This window comes from Apostichopus japonicus, chromosome 2 (genome assembly GCF_037975245.1).
Source record: "Apostichopus japonicus isolate 1M-3 chromosome 2, ASM3797524v1, whole genome shotgun sequence".
NCBI lineage: Eukaryota > Metazoa > Echinodermata > Holothuroidea > Aspidochirotida > Stichopodidae > Apostichopus > Apostichopus japonicus.
Genome location: NC_092562.1, coordinates 13,729,518 through 13,747,372, shown reverse-complemented (window position 1 = coordinate 13,747,372; position 17,855 = coordinate 13,729,518). Strand labels below are relative to the sequence as shown.

Below are 17,855 nucleotides of genomic sequence, written 5' to 3'. Positions count from 1 at the left end.
TTCGTTTTTGTTTTGACTTGTAAGAAGATCTTTAGCTGTTGTCAAGGTCTTGAAATTACTATCTAACTCCCCGAGTTTTTGAAAGAATTCACCCTCCGTTTCCTTACAATTGTCCTTAAATTCTTCCAATTCCTGGTCATATTTTTCATCGGTGCTTTTCATATTTTCTTGATGTTTCATGATCAATCGGTTCATTTCCTCTTCATGTTTAACTGTCATTTCACTTTTTTCACATCCTCTTCTATTTTCTATGTCAGCAGCTCCTTTTTCACGTTCAACGTTACATTCGGCAAGTTTATCCTTTATTTTCTTTGCCTGTTCCTCGTATTGAATTGTCAACAACTTTGTCTTTTTTGCAACATTTTCATTCAATTTTACTAACGCCATTTGAACCTTCTCGGGTAAAGCGTATAGTTTAGTCTTGTGCTTGCTTAATTCAGCCAGGTTCTGATTCAGTAATGTCCTTGCTTTCTGGGCTAGGTCAGTCACATCTATAAGATCGTGACCTTTGTGCTTACTGTGAGTGCAAACTAAACAAACCGGTTCATTTTGGCATGTACCACAGCACAATTTGGCTGGTTCTTTGATATGAAAATGGCACCTGGGATCTTCCGTCATTGCAGCTATTTCCTCCATGGTTAGGTTCTTAGCTGCCATATTATCCAATTTTAGAGTGCTTGGTTGGTGATCAGTAAACATTCTATTACTGATATGAACCTTGTAACATTCGTCGCATAAAAAATCTCTACATTTAAACAGTAAGCGGAACATACTACATCCTTTGAACAGCTCACACACTGCTTCAAATCTTTCTTTTCGAATGATTTACGCAATTCTATGAACTCGAGCACACTCTTCATATGAAAATCAGTCTTAAAGCCGTCCAATCCACCCTTTGGTATACAACATCGCTGTTTACAAAGTGGACATTCAATTGTCCCATCATGGCTGGCTTGAACAACTTTCCTCAAGCAATCGTTACAGTATCGATGAAGACATGGTAACAGTTTCGGCTCATTAAATTGATCCAAACAAACAGAACACTTGAAGAAGTTTTCTGTCAGGTCTTCTATGAAAGGGTTCCAGGTAGCCATGTTGATGAAGGTTGGTTAACTCTCACTCGATAAAACTGTACTCAGTTACGTCACAATCTGTGAAAGAGTGCAGGAAAAGAAAGGAAGGGTTTAACGAATTATTATTTATCCCTGTATTCCATAAAATATGAGTGGAAATACGAACATACATGCATAACCCGTTCAAAATGGTCTGAACACATGTAGAAGTGCTAAAACATTTCTGGCCAGTGTTTAACTCGTCCTTCAGCTCCGAACTTTTGGAGAAGGTTGTTAATGCACGACTTGAGCGACACTAGCATACCAACGTCGTTCACGAACAATTTGGACTTCAGGATGTTGCGTTGAAGTAGTTTGAGTCAATATCTGTCCAACCGATTTCAAACAGTTTGCAGTAATATCGAGCTTTCGGAACCAGTACCCCTAGAGTTTGACGTTCCACATGCATCCGTGCTTTGGCTCAAGTTATTCACTATTTACGTCCTCGTGATCTCTAAAAACACCAACCTTCTTTATAATCTTCTGATCAGCTGATGCCGTTTTTCCTCAACGTATAACTGGATATATAATCTATTATATATGAGTGAATGGATATACAGTGTCAGAAAGTGGCAAATCACCAATGTAATTTTCCCAGATGTTGGAGAAATTAAACACATGTAAACCCGCTGTTGGTTCCTTCGTCAGTATGGTACGTTTCGTATTCATAAACTAGTTAGTCACGCAATGTACGTCTGTGGATATAGACTTTGGTTGTGCTAATATTTGGGCAATAGATATACCCTATGAACGTTCAAAGCTGTACAATACATCTATATTTAAAATAAACAAAAACAAGTTTTATTAGTGACTTTTGTTTTATATAGACGTATGGTTTATACAGCTAATTATGATATCGACCTGATTTATAATCTAAAATATGCCTCAGGATGTACCCCGGCATTTGAAGTGTAAGTCCCCCCCCCACCACCCTAACATGGGACATACATGCAAAGACCCAAGGACCACTTCCCTCTTTTATGAAACCCCTCACCCGCCAATGAAATCATTATGCAAGTGACTGCTCCCCGCCCCCCCCCCATTCATGAAGCGTTTATCACCTCCCATGTATAACAATGTACACATGTTGTAATTGCTAAGCGGGTGGGCTCATGTAGATCAACTCAAGGCAAGGAAATGTCTGTGCAGTCCGGGAGGCCGGGGAAAGGAAAGGGGGGGGGGGGGTGGGCGGCGGCGGTGGGTGATATATTTCAGCTGATTAATGTAGGTATTTCCGTACTTATATTATTGTATTATCAATCCTCTTACTTGTATATACGATGATTGTACAAGTTCCATAGTTGTACAAGATGTCTGTGTATTCAATGGTACAACTGCATGTGTGCATGATGTATTTACTAGAGTATAAGGATAAAGTCAAAGTTGTGTTTTCTGTCTCTCTCTTCAATTCCCCAAGGCAGCTGGTCTACTTGTTTGCGATAATTGGGTCATACCACCGACCATAGTAGTATTTCTCAAACAAATGGTGTAGTGCATGGTGTTGCTGCGATGTCGAATATAAATTTTGAAGAGGGCCTGACCGTTTCGATCCTGGCAGGATCCTCCTAGCAGATCCTGCTAGGATCAGCGAAACGTCAGGCCCTCTCACTTTTACATAGCATATATAATCTAGTACCACAAGAAAACATGAAAAACTAGGTAAATACTCAACGGAATATTTCTTTCAAAGCTAAAAGTAACTATAGTCCAGGAACGTTGAAGCCTATGTTTTGTGCCACAATCATGCTTTGAAAGTACTAAAATTCATCTCTCAAGTTAAAAAAATATCATGTTTGATCAAAGTTTAACTTTTAAATATGTAATCGTACGGCGTATAATCTAACCATATTAAATAATTACGAGAAAAATATGAATAAGACCTTAAAAGTCTAATTTTAACGTACTGTGTATATACAGTGTTATACTTCATGGCTCACTTCCCGATGGCTCACTTCCCGATGATATTGTTCAGTCGGGGAGAGTCTTTTGTTAATGCACAACAAGTATTGATCTTTACGTCACCAGTGCATATAGATAATACAATATAGCCTAGAAACATCAACCTGTTTACTCACAGATTTAAACGTGGTTATTTCTCTGTATTTTTTATATTTTTGTTCTTTCTGCACTGATTATGTGTGTCAGTGTATGTTCAAGGGCGGCGGAACCGGGGGGGGGGGGCACAGGGGGCACGTGCCCCCCACTTTTCCTCAGGTTAAAAATGTGCCCTTTTTCTACATAAAAATTGAGGTCTCTCAGGTTAGCAATTAGAGGCCAGGGAACCAGAATGAACACTCGGGAAGGGACGTTTCCGGCCATCTGAGGGGTTTGTAAAACCAAAATTTTCTTGTACGCTCCGCGCCAACCGATGGTGGCGCTCCGCTCAGATGCATATTTTCCTTAAGGAGGGGGAGGGAGGCGTTGATGGAGTGATGTGTATACGCAAATAAGATAATACAATTAGAGTTAAAGGGTACTAGATATGAGGCTGCATCAGTCGCATCGAATTTCTGCAAAGTGCCCTTTGATGTCGGTGCCCCCCAGATTAAAAGTGCTTCCGCCGCCCTTGTATATGTTTGCATGGATTTATTTGCGTATGTGTGTTTGTGTCAGCATAAATTGTGTCTTTCGGTCTGTCTTGTTATATGTTTTTCTGTTTCTTATAACGTTCTATGTTGTTTCACACATTCCGTTTGTTTGTATGTCTGTTTATGTTTTGTATTGCTTTTGTCGGTTGTGCAGTTGTGAAGTAGTATATCCGAGTGTGTCTCTGTGTGTACCCATCTAACAAAATTAAGTTTTTATAACGTTATATTTACGTACCGTTTACGTTGTATTTACGTTAGAAAGTTACGTTGTAGTTGCGAAATTTTGTAGACTCCAGGGGACGTTATATTTACGTTATTTTAAGACCAATAAATAACGTTGTATTTACGATTTTATTACGCTATCTAACCCTCTCTTTAATATGTTCATATTCTTTTATTAAGTGCAAACTAATGTAAGGCTCACTTCAATATCTTTGCCATATGTCCCCGCCGACTATAGCCTTCAAGGAAGGCCGTTTACGAACCGGATCCTTCACACGGCTATTCTGAAAGTCAAAAGGACGGATATCTATAGGTCCCAATAATCTTTGATGTGATCCAACGTCTATAAACATAGGTTACATTTTGTGTCTTAAATTTAAACTTAGAAGTTTGTAAACTGGTTACTTGGTATTTGAACAAGACGGACTTGGAATTGGATCCCAAAGACTCGGTCTCTGCTATAGAACTGTTTCCAATTATCTTTTACCACCATGTTCGCAATATATTACTAAACTATGCGCAATATACGGTATTAAGAAACGAAGTATAGCCTATAAGCATTTTGTTGTCGCGGTATTGTGTTTACAGCTAAACTTAAAAAAAGACCTCCCTTCGGAAATGCATGTATACATATTGTGCGTCCAACTTCGTTGGGTGCAGATATTATTAAGAAGATACAAGAAAAAAGAGCACTTATACGTATATTATATGTCATAAGAGGTTATTTTAAATAGAGGAACATTATAAAGAAAGAGTTGAAATCCAGAAATTATCTGTAATGATATATACCACATTGTATCACGAAGCAAATATTGCTTATACCCAAGGAATAATTACGCCAACCTTGTCTAGAAAGGTGTCTTGTCTTGTTAGGCTGTAGTAAAAGTATTTTTTTTTCATAACGAATGAACATACTGATATATTAACCAGGCGCGTATCCAGGATTTTCTAACCCGGGGGGCGCGAATTACTATCTAAGCGGAGCGCCACCATCGGTTGGCGCGGAGCGTACAAGAAAATTTCTGGTTTTGATACCCCCCAGATCACCGGAAATGGCACTTCTCGGGCTTGAAACTGACCAACCAGATGAACACTTTTGCCTGAGAACCAAGTATTTCAAAAAAAGTTTTTTTTTTTCCATCCATAACCTTTTTGGAGATTGTCACCAGTCACACATCATGTTCGACCTCATTGCATGTCCTATGGATCATTGCTTTTGTAGGTGATTCTACGATATCCACAATATCCGAAAACCCACTTTTGAAGGTTTTAAGCCCATTATTTGTTGAGAATTTAAAATTCACATTTCTCGTGAATAAAAATCACTTGAAAACATACCCATAATGTTGCAGAAAATTCAATATATGGACAACTAATATATAAAAAAACACTTCAACCCCTAATAGACAGGTCAAAATTGCACGAGTAGAGGAAAGTATGATGAAGAATGTTGGTGAGGAAATTTTGGAAAATTCCGACACAGTTAATTTATTGGTGTAGAAATATTGCAACCTCTTATAATGGCTATTATAAAACTTGGTTGAAGGAAATGAAAACTAGCAAATATTTCCGATATCAGGTATATCGAAACCGAACACTACACACATAGGCGTAGGTCCCGTAGGAGGCGGGGGCTGCAGCCCCCCCCCCCCCCCCGCAACCAAATATTTTCCCATTATTTCGGGCACCTACTGAAAGAAAAATAAATAGCAATGAATAGCTTAAAAATGATCTCCTTTGTAATTAAAATAAAGTTGTAAGCTTGGCCGACATTACTACTGTAAAAGAGTGTTTTGACATAAATGGATCTGTATGCTTTTTCTCCATCTACATAAGACATTTGGTTGTTTACATTAACATCCGGCGGTATACTGTGCAACTTTGACGGACCGTGCGGTAGACGATGCCATGCAATGTAATGGCCGATGCTTGCTTATATGATATTGGCATCGATATGTTGGAAAAATTTTGGCTTTTTTTCGGGCAAGTCGTTACAGCCCCAAATCCAATTGGGCTCCTACGCCTTTGACTACACACACATAGACAGTTTTTGAGGCTGTTCATCGTGGAACATGCATTTCAATGCTCACTGATATGATGTTATATCTGTTATTTGCTTTACAAATTCGAACAGGCGTGTAGCGAGTTATTGCCAAGAGAGGGGCGAAGCCTGTAGGCAAACTATCTAAGCGAAGCGCCACCATGGGTTGGCGCGAAACGTACAAGAAAATTTTTGGCCGAAAATGCCTCCCAGATCGCTGAAAATGACACGTCCCAGGCCTTGTAAGTTGCATCTAAGCATTGTCTATTTTGAATTTACTAGCAATGTCATAAAGAAAATTTGCTGGGGGGGGGCGGTCGCCCCCTTCCCGAAATGCGTCATGTTCCCCGATGACTCGGTCGAGTTCAAGACCAGCCACAGTTGGTTCCATATAGCACAATTGTACAATTGTTTAAGACGTCCATAAACACACACGCATTATGATAGACCATATATAGTATTTATATAGATACATTAGTGAGAGAGGAAAAATGGAAAACGTCAAAAATGGAGTTGTCGGTGTAAGGGGTAGGGTGCATGAGGCGCACACCCCCTCCGTAATCCTTGATCTGTCACTGGCTACCCTGTGTATATAATAGGGATCAGCGCTTTAACTATGACTGTTCCTCCGTTTCTCTTCCCGAGGTCTTGGCTATCTTTTACTCCCTCCTTTTCTCCTTTTTCTCTCTTTCTTCTTTTTCTTTTCCCTTCCTTCCTCTCCTCCTTTTCTTTTTTCCCCCTCCTTTTCCCTTTTTTCTTCTCTTTTTTTTCTCTCCTCTTTTCCTTACCCGGGGGGCGCGCGCCCCCAACGCCCCCCTGGATACGCACCTGTTAACGTAAATTAATCCCATATATATAGAAAGCCAGTCTTTGTAATGGATATATTAAGATATGGAGATAAACTCCTTAGGAACTAGTTATTTGCCAATTATAAATGCAGCTAACAATCACTCTTAGAAATTAGGATTGTAATATTTTCATGTCTGTAAAACTCCAGTCAAACAAATACAACGATTACAACCGAATCTGTGTATCCTAACTCATGGGCGCAGATCCTGGTGGAGACAGCGGGACGCGTCCCCACCAACTTTTTCAGTGGTGGGGACATTATATACCGTGTCCCTACCAATTTTCTTGACCAAACGCTGCATTTCAAATTCACCTGTATGGAACTTTGGCACAGTTTGATCCAGCATTGTGCAAATGACATGCAGCAGTTCTCATTTTATTATACTTATCCACAGTTGTTAAATATTGGACGGAAATCGCATTTGCGGTAGTCTAGAATTGTTTTCTGTGAGAAGACCCCAAACCGATCGCATATACAACAGTCTATACTTGGATTACTTGTCCCCTGATATTTTTCTGCAGACGCCAATGTATTTCCCCAAACTAAATTTCTAAGCCATGAGATCTCAGATTTAAGGAGGTCTTGGAGCATCATTTGGGTCTGGGAAGTGTTATTTCCAGCGATCTGGGAGGTATATTTGCCAAAAACAAATCTTCTACCCTACGCGCGAACCCATGGTTGCGCTCCGCTTAGATAGTATGAGAGAACAGACACGCGTCCCCACCATTATCCAAGACTGATCTGCGCCCATGTCGTAACTCGCGAAACCACTTTGTTTCAATATGTAATTTCTATAAAGCGCTATGCAGGTACTAGTCCGTGTATATACATCTTCCCCGACATAAAGGTAGCTATCACGAGCTTCTCCTCACCATCTACTACGGATGTGGTAATGCACCGTGCGTCGTCATCAACTGACATTGTAGTTAGTAATTGCCGACCATCTCGACTGTATTGTGTTAGCACAGTGTTCTGCCTACTATCATGCCATAAGATGTAGATGAACCCTCCCATGCCTATGCACAAACTGACAGGTTTTACGTCATGTCCACTTAGATTTGGTTTGGTGAACTTATACAGCACCTTACTCCCTGATGTCACCATGGTAACTGCATATGAGGTCCTGCCCTCATAGTCACAGATCAGAAGATTACCGTCGTGGACAGTGATATCATATGATCCCCTGATTACATCAGATAGTACTATGGTGTGACTGTAATTCAGCTGATCATCAAATACATACACTTCTCTTCTGTTAGTACCAACAATGATTTCATTCTTGGCAGGATTCGTGGTAACAGAAAACACATGCCTACCCTCTGGCCACGTCTTAACCATATCACTGATGTTCTTCTTTTGGTAAGAAGAGTCAGAAATATTATAAATTCCGATTTCATTCGGTATGCAAACTGTAATGACATTGAATCCCGGCAAATTACAACAGTAACGAAATGCCATAACCCCAAATCTCTTATTTCTTTTTAAAACATTCTGATTTAATATTTCTCCTTTCATGTTAATGACAGTGATGTGTGATTCCTCTGTTGATACCACACCAGTCATAACGATATTACCATTGCTACTACTTGTCATACCGTTGATATAGTAACTTTTAGCTTTAAATCCCGCAATATCAACAACAGACTCTGCGCTTTCTGTAATGATAACGTTATCATATATAACTTTTGTTATATCACTGATGACAAAATCAGATAAAGATTCTAACTCTGGATATTCTTGTTTCATTTCTTCGAGCATAGGTTCACTGGCTGCTATTATGTCGGGGACACACTGTGCGTCTGTCCAATCGTCATTACATGCAAGAATGGTAGAAGACGTTGCTGATAAGTTTTCGAACCGTTTAATAAGTTGCTTACATTTATTTAGTATTTCTTCACATTCGTTTTTGTTTTGACTTGTAAGAAGATCTTTAGCTTTTGTCAAGGTCTTGAAATTACTATCTAACTCCCCGAGTTTTTTAAAGAATTCACCCTCCGTTTCTTTACAATTGTCCTTAAATTCTTCCAATTCCTGGTCATATTTTACATCGGTACTTTTCATATTTTCTTGATGTTTCATGATCAATCGGTTCATTTCCTCTTCATGTTTAACAGTTATTTCACGTTTTTCACATCCTCTTCTATTTTCTATGTCAGCAGCTCCTTTTTCACGTTCATCGTTACATACGGCAAGTTTTTCCTTTATTTTCTTTGCCTGTTCCTCGTATTGAATTGTCAACAACTTTGTCTTCTTTGTAACATTTTCATTCAATTTTACTAACGCCATTTGAACCTTCTCGGGTAACGCGTATAGTTTAGTCTTGTGCTTGCTTAGTTCAGCGAGGTTCCGATTCAGCAATGTCCTTTCCTTCTGGGCTAGATGAGTCACATCTATGAGATCGTGACCTTTGTGCTGACCGTGAGTGCAGACTAAACAAACCGGTTCATTTTGGCATGTACCACAGCACAATTTGGCTTGTTCTTTTATATGAAAATGGCACCTGGGATCTTCCGTCATTGCAGCTATTTCCTCCATTGTTAGGTTCTGAGCTGCCATATTTTCCAATTTCAGAGTGCTTGGTTGGTGATCAGTAAACATTTTATTACTGATATGAACCTTGTAACATTCGTCGCATAGAAAATCTCTACACTTAAAACAGTAAGCGGAACATACCACATCCTTTGAACAGCTCACACACTGCTTGAAATCTTTCTTTTCGAATGATTTACGCAATTCTATGAACTCGAGCACACTCTTCATATGAAAATCAGTCTTAAAGCCGTCCAATCCATCCTCTGGTATACAACATCGCTGTTTACAAAGTGGACATTCAATTGTCCCATCATGGCTGGCTTGAAAAACTTTTCTCAAGCAATCGTTACAGTATCGATGAAGACATGGTAACAGTTTCGGCTCATTAAATTGATCCAAACAAACAGAGCACTTGAAGAAGTTTTCTGTCAGGTCTTCTATGAAAGGGTTCCAGGTTGCCATGTTGATAATGATCGTTAACCCTCACTTGAAAAAAAAAACTGTACTCAGTTACGTCACAATCTGGGAAAGAGTGCAGGAAAAGAAAGGAAGGGTTTAACGAATGATTATTTATCCCTGTATTCCATAAAATATGAGTGGAAATACGAACATACATGCATAACCCGTTCAAAATGGTCTGAACACAGAAGTGCTAAAACATTTCTGGCCAGTGTTTAACTCGTCCTTCAGCTCCAAACTTTTGGAGAAGGTTGTTAATGCATGACTTGAGCGACACTAGCATACCAACGTCCTTCACGAACAGTTTTGACTTCAGGATGTTGCGTTGAAGTAGTTTCTAATTAAAGTTCACCCACCATACAGTTATTGAGTTATCGTTTTGAAAGCCAAGTTGCTACACACATACACAACCATCATCATCGCAAAGATCATTCCTTTCGCCTTCGATAAGGAATGTAAATGTGAATGACAACAAATCAATCAGTAGATTATTGAATAAAAGAAATGCATACGTTTTCTTTTTGCTATATACACTGAGTTTTCAGAGTAACAATTAACTATACCAAGGGCGTAGGAACCGGGGGGGGGGGGGCTGGGGGGGGGGGCGCCAGCCCCCCAGTGAAAAATGTAGAGGGGCGGAAGTATCATTCCGCCCCCCCCCGCTTCGCAAGTCAGAAAACCCCTTTTTCATTTCCAAATGAGAAAAAAACCTCATTTGGAGCACCAAATTGCATCTATAGGCTAGGTGAAAATACAAAATTAAGTTTACAAAATGGAGTGGGTGTTGAAGTGTGCTATATTGCACCAAATCGCATCTGAGGCCACCTGGAAATGCAAAAAATTCCAAAAACCCCTTAGACCCCTCCCCCAGGTCGGCCATCAGTCTTCAGCCCCCCCCCCCACTCAAAAGTACCTTCCTACGCCACTGAACTATACAATAAAACGTAACTATCTTAACTAGTACTGTCGAATTATATATACATACATATACATGCATCTGAAATAAACCAACTCATTGTGATATCCTCGTTGCGTAAATGTGTATAGTCCTCTGCGTGTTCGATGTTACATGAGTAATCCAATTAATGCAACTAATGTGAGCAATAAGATCAAAACTAATCCATCATTCTTCGCATAATACTTGAATGTCATTTAAAGGATGACAACTGTGCAAAATGTCCAATCTAAATGGCCCTACATGATTTCCATAATTTAAAACCTCTCCCCTATCATAACTACATGACACAAAAGGCATAACATTATTTTGAGCAATATGACTTTGATACTTGGGCAGTCTACCTCAGCAGCTCTAAATAGATAATATATAGAACGGCTGATTCAACAACTAATCTTACCAATTAGGCCCGGTCACACTACAGCGATATTTTATCGGAATACGGTCCGATTTTTCCGATTTTAGGCCGAAGAGTGAGGTTTGTGGTAGTGAATGTAATGAACGCAGTGGAATATTCGAATACCTACTCCAAATCTGAGGTGTTCTGGAACGGACTACATTCTGAAGTGACGTCACATCGAAAAACGATAAAAATCGTAAGAGAAATCGGATAGCTATCCGATAAAAGGAAACGGAGTCAATATCAAAAGTTAGGAGAGGGCTATACCACATCGGAATGGCTCAACAGATAGCAAATCAGGTCCTTTATCACTGTGGCTAGAAGACCCGAACGAAAAACTGGCAGTTTCGATTCCTCCGGGAAAATCGGATAGTATTCCGATAAAAAATCGGTATAGTGTGACCGGGCCTGTATGATGTTCTTTTCCTCGTGATCTCTAAAAACACCAACCTTCTTTATAATCTTCTGATCAGCTGATGCCGTTTGTCCTCAACGTATAACTGGATATATAATCCATTATATATGAGTGAATAGATATATAGTGTCAGAAAGTGGCAAATTACTAATGTAATTTTCCCAGATGTTCGAGAAATTAAACACATGTAAACCCGCTGTTGGTTCCTTCGTTCTATAGTACGTTTCGTATTCATAAAACTAGTTTGTCACGCAATGTACGTCTGTGGATATAGGCTTTGGTTGTGCTAATATTTGGGCAATATATATACTATGAACGTTCAAAGGTGTACAATACATTTATATTTAAAATAAACAAAAACAAGTTTTATTACTGACTTACACAGGCGCGGCGGAATGGGAAAATTATTGGGGGCTAATGTGTGGAGACTATCTAAGCGGAGCGCCACCATCGGTTGGCGCGGAGCGAACAAGAAAATTTTGGGTTTTTAAAACCCCCAGATGGCCGGAAACGGCACTTCCCGACTGTTTTTTTGCTGAGAATACCTTGCCCTAAAATATGGGTCTCAAGCCTGCAATTTCTCAGATTGCACGTAAAAATCTGTAAAAACATTGTAATTTGTAAATTCGATGGTGTTGTAAGAGAGTAGCTGTTACTCGTAGTGTACTCGCAAAGACGTTTTTGAGTGTAAAGTATTACTGAAGGATATATCCATGGGAAATGTGTTACCATTAGAAGGTTATATCCTTCAGGGGATGTTGGAGAACTGGCTGAAATGAGGCAAGTCATTGGCCTAAGACGAAGTTGTGTTGTGCTTACCGGTACTCACACTTACTGCCTCCACTTTTCACGGGGCGTGAAGACGCGGTTGGGGTGACAATGTGGTCTATAACCAGGGGACGGGCCGAGGGTCCCCCAGCATTTACTAAAATTATTACACCTATATAGTATACGTGTGCATCGGACAGATCGACATGTATGCATTGAAAAATGGGCAGATGCACGTTTCGGAGCCTTGGTAAATATTGGGGGTGGGGGGGGGGTGGGCTTATCATGCATTTCCCCCCTCAACTTTTTCATTGGGGGGATGAGCCCCCCAAGCCCCCCCCCCCGGTTCCGCCGCCAAAGGACTTACACACTAAAAGATGAAATTGTAGACCACATTACTTTCATGATTTAGTGTGTAAGTCAACAAAAAAATAAACTTGTGTTTGCTTATTTTTAATATAGACATATGGTATACCTTTGAACGTTCATAGGGTATATCTATTGCCCAAATATGGCCATAGTTTGGATAGAAGTTCTCACTAGCCAAACGCTACCCATTACAGGATAACTGACAAGTTGCCAATTAATGGCACCATCAATTTGCCGTACCATGACAGTGCATATTTTTTTTGCTATGAGAGCCTGTAGTTTTCTTCACTTGTGAACAAACCTCTTTATACTCAGCATAGAATACAATTTTCGCACACTGCTCCTGGGAGGCCTAAAGTGGTCTAAAGTTGCCTCAATTGACCCAATTTTTACACCAGATATATTTCCATTCATACTCTTTAACATGTAAGCCACAACAACTAGATCCCGATTGATAACATATCAAAAAGATGAGGCTCCTGCTGCTTTTTGGCACCTTTCCTGAGCCTATCATTTTGGGGCTCCTAAACTAGACGTCTGAAAATGGACCGATCAATTTCAAATGCATTTCTTTATTCGGGAATCGTGGGAATTTAACAAGGGGTAAACGTGAAGGTTAAAAGTGCAAAGGGTTAAAGACCTTGGAGGAGTTTTATAGGAATTTAAAGAGGTTTAATATCACCTCATGACAATACAGCAGAAGATATAATGTTTCCATACAGAATAGAACTGCCCTGAACAAATTTAAATATTTGTGTTGATTAAACTGTCATCTTTGCAAATTTTACCGAAAACTCAAAAATTGTGTGCATTCATGGAACCATCAATTTTCCGAATAATGACTGTGTAGAGTTTTTTGCTATGAGAGCCTAAAGTACTTGTTTTTCGTCACTTGTAAACAAACCTCTTTACTCAGTAGTAAAACAAATCGTAGGCCTAAAGTGGCCAAACTGTCTCAATTTACCCATTTGTTTTGCACTTCCAACATCCAATCCACAACAACAGACCCATCTCATTGATAACATATATTTCCATTAATTGTTTTTATACGTGCTTTGTGTGTAACTAAATTGGCTTGGCTTTCCTACCCGCAGGAATGTGAAAGATGACGGAGGGGAGGGGCCAGGGTAGGGGGGGGGGTATAATCCTACCCAACTTATTTCATGTGAATACCAACAAGTGTTTTCAAGACCATTTGTTTTACAAAGTGATTTTGATTCAAACCTTGCATGACTTTATCTCTAGCTCGTATAGAGTGTTCAATTAAACCAGTATATACTCTGTGATGTTTATATACTCAATCAACGTTAATAGAATTACAGGGAGGAGCTATATGCGTGTTTGAACATGGAGGCGGTGAGGCTATCATGGTGGCCGTAACTATGTGATGGTGATTGGTGACCGTGTGTCGTGGTAGAGATTGGGCCAAAATAACGGTCGTTTGGTAGAAATTTTGAGGCTGGATGTTGTTCTTAATCTATTAATCCTTAGTAATGCTTTCGATTCGTTTTTCTATGCATCGTGCGAGAATTGGTTTTGTACGTGATTATACTTACCAACTCATTCCTATTGGCTTAATGGTGATAAATACATATAATGATTGAAGATACCCTTACTAGAAACAAAAATCCCTAGATTAACTTAGATAACCCAAACTTAAGTAGCCTATAACTGTAGCATAGACTTTCCATACACAGACACACCCCAAGAAAAAAAAGTAACCTTATGAAAAAATAAAAAAAGTAAAAACAGTAAAAAAACCTAGACTCATATTGAATGTCTTGATAAAAAAAGTGCTCTTCAGGAAGCATGTATAGGCGGAAATGACCAAAGGTTTAGCAAAAAACAATATTACCCTTACAATAGAACTGGAGATAAAGAGTACTTATGTAGCCTATATACAGTGAATTGAATATGGAATTTACTGACACGTACAATGAATGATGGATTCCAGTCCAGTTAAAGAATCAGAAGATTCAATCAACAACAGGTTTAAGAATAAGAATGACACACACCTTAAGATCTTGAAAGCAGAAACAGAATTTCTGAAATAATCACGAGACCCTGACTATTTGACAACCATTTCAAATAGTTGTTGTATTCACCGTGGCATGTACTTACCTACCTTAATTTCGGCCATCACCGCCACCAAGAGATATAAGCATATATAGGCAACCATTCAGCTTTCACAAACATTAACAGATGTTATAACCCACGTGAAACCACGTTCACCTATCAAGAACACTCAATTAAGTTAGATGAAAATAAATTAGCTGCATTGAAGATTTGAGTTGTGGGAGATGGAATAAACATCAAATCAAGCCAATTACCAAATTGAACAAAATTAACAGAGGGACAACACATCAGATGAAGCATATAGTAACTGCATGAGCGGCCACAGGAAGACTCTGTTCGAAAGGTATCGTGCCTGTTCATCAGTGGGAGGTCCTTACAACCTATCTGTGTGTGTTTGTGAAAGTGTGAAAAGTGCGTATGTATAAATAAATAAATGTATGTTTAGTTAGATGTTGTATGTGAAATGATGTGATTTATATATATATATATATATATATATATATATATATATATATATATATATATATATATATATATACTACAGTACAGAATCGAGTATGGGTATATTGATTCACTATACATCTGGCTGCTTTGTGCTTGAAGCAAATAACATATCAACCTAATAACATTGTTCATCCCAGGCGTAATGATTAACACAAACCGAAGGTCCGCAAACTAAAAAATTGCCGTGGGTCGCAAGATCTATCTTAACTTTCAAAGCATTTTTCTACAGTTTTCGGAGCTTGCCGACGGAAATCGATTGACATTTGTTTTTAAAATATCAAGGCTGAACATCAATAAGCTATATATGCTTTTATGCATTCTGAGTATCGATTCTGAGGGTTTGGAGTCTGTTGGTCGTACGTGGCTCAGTCCTGATACGGCACGAGTCGTCGACCTTAAAAGTTTGCTGAACCGGCGAGTCAGTCTGGATAAGACTATTTTGCATATAATTACCAGGAATTTTGTGAGGGTTCTTATTTCCAGCAACTGCTATGAAGCCAACTCCGGGAGAGCTGACGTCACTTGCAGTGGCTAGACGAACTGAGCTTCAAATTATTGATATCACGAACAATACCTGATTCATTGAGTAAATATATTTTAATTATCTGCAGTAATTAAAGACATATCTATCTTCTTAATCTGAAGCAGTCATGTTTATTCCACAAGAACAAATTCACAAGGTCTAATTCTTTTCCGGCTGAATGTAATATATTTTTTTAAATCCACCGACTGAACCATTTCCCCGTGATTGAACACAGCCATCCCCCTCCCCACTGAATCATATTCCCCCGATTGACTTGCATTCGCCACTGGCACCCAGATATTTCGGGGAGTTTGCAAGTTTACTTCAAAATTTCTTACTCGTAACAATCCGTCAGATAAACTTGCTTTTTGGATATCAAACAAATCAGTAGCATTATAGTCTACTTACGATTCGCGTGTTATATTTATATTTATTATTTGACCTGACAACAGCCTTACAACAATCTCCAATCGACAATGGCAAAGAAAATGTCTAGAAAATGTGTTAGGCTGTAGTAAAAGTATTTATTCGTAACGAATGAACATACCGATATATTAACGTAAATTCATCCCTATATGTAGGAAGACAGTTTTTGTAATGGATATATTAAGATATGGAGATACACTCATTAGGAACTAGTTATTTGCCAATTATATATGCAGCTAACAATCACTCTTGGAAATTAGGATTGTAATATTTTCCTATGTTTGTAAAACTCCAGTCAAACAAAATACAACGATAACAACCGAATCTGTGTATCGTAACTCATGGGCGCAGATCCTGGTGGGGACAGCGGGACGCGTCCCCACCAACCTTTTCAGTGGTGGGGACGTTATATGCCCTGTCCCTACCAATTTTTCTAGACCAAACGCTGCAGTTCAAATTCACCTGTATGGAACTTTGGGGCAGTTTGATCAAGCATTGCGCAAATGACATGCAACAGTTCTCATTTTATTATACTTATCCACAGTTGTTAAATATTGGACGAAAATCGCATTTGCGGCAGTCTATAATTGTTTTCAGTGAAAGGACCCCAAACCGATCGCATATACAACAGTCTACTTGGATTATTTGTCCCCTGATTTTTTTTCTGCAGACGTCAATGTTTTTCCCCAAACTAAATTTCTAAGCCATGTGATCTAATATTGAAAGAGGTTTGGGAGCATCATTTGGGTCTGGGTAGTGTTATTTCCAGCGATCTGGGAGGTATATTTGCCAAAAACAAATCTTCTACCCTACGCGCGAACCCATGGTTGCGCACCGCTTAGATAGTATCAGAGAACAGACACGCGTCCCCACCATTATTTGTTTCAATATGTAGCTTCTATAAAGCGCTATGCAGGTACTAGTCCGTGTATATACATCTTCCCCGACATAAAGGTAGCTATCACGAGCTTCTCCTCACCATCTACTACTGATGTGGTAATGCACCGTGCGTAGTCTTCAACTGGCATTGATGTTAGTAATTGCCGACCATCTCGACTGTATTGTGTTAGCACAGTGTTCTGCCAACTATCATCATGCCATAATATGTAGATGAACCCTCCCATGCCTATGCACACACTGTAAGGTTTTAAGGTTTTTAGACTCCAGGGGACGTTATATTTACGTTATTTTAAGATCAATAAATAACGTTGTATTTACGATTTTATTACGCTATCTAACCCTTTCTTTACTATGTTCATATTCTTTTATCAAGTGCAAACTAATGTAAGGCTCACTATTGCCTTCAAGGAAGGCCGTTAACGAACCGGATCCTTCACACGGCTATTCTGAACGTCAAAAGGACGGATATCGATAGGTCCAAATGATCTTTGATGTGATCCAACGTCTATAAACATAGGTTACATTTTCAGTCTTAAATTTAAACTTAGAAGTGTAAACTGGTAACTTGGTATTTGAACAAGACGGACTTGGAATTGGATCCCAAAGACTCGGTCTCTGCTATAGAACTGTTTTAGCTTTGACCACCATGTTCGCAATATAGTATTAAACTATGCGCAATATACGGTATTAAGAAACGAAGTAGCCTATAAGCATT

The 17,855-nt window shown here is 39.1% G+C and overlaps 1 protein-coding gene across 2 annotated transcripts; it reads right to left on the bottom strand.

Annotated features, from left to right (window-relative positions):
• Positions 1-4,378: 4,378 nt before the first annotated feature.
• Positions 4,379-11,856, bottom strand: LOC139978890 (uncharacterized). 2 transcript variants are annotated; one of them, XM_071989445.1, is made up of 2 exons: positions 11,160-11,856; positions 4,379-9,867 (listed from the first exon to the last, which is right to left on the bottom strand). In XM_071989445.1, exon 2 carries the CDS (start codon positions 9,805-9,807, stop codon positions 7,615-7,617), a length of 2,193 nt encoding a protein of 730 aa, XP_071845546.1. In that variant the 5' UTR covers positions 9,808-9,867; positions 11,160-11,856; the 3' UTR covers positions 4,379-7,614. The 2 variants fall into 2 exon arrangements, with proteins under 2 accessions (XP_071845546.1, XP_071845555.1); XM_071989454.1 differs by having other exon boundaries at positions 11,610-11,856.
• Positions 11,857-17,855: the final 5,999 nt, after the last annotated feature.

What these genes read in the sequence shown, in the direction of transcription:
- LOC139978890 (XM_071989445.1), bottom strand. Translation starts at nt 9,807, where the DNA reads ATGGCAACCTGGAACCCTTTCATAGAAGACCTGACAGAAAACTTCTTC.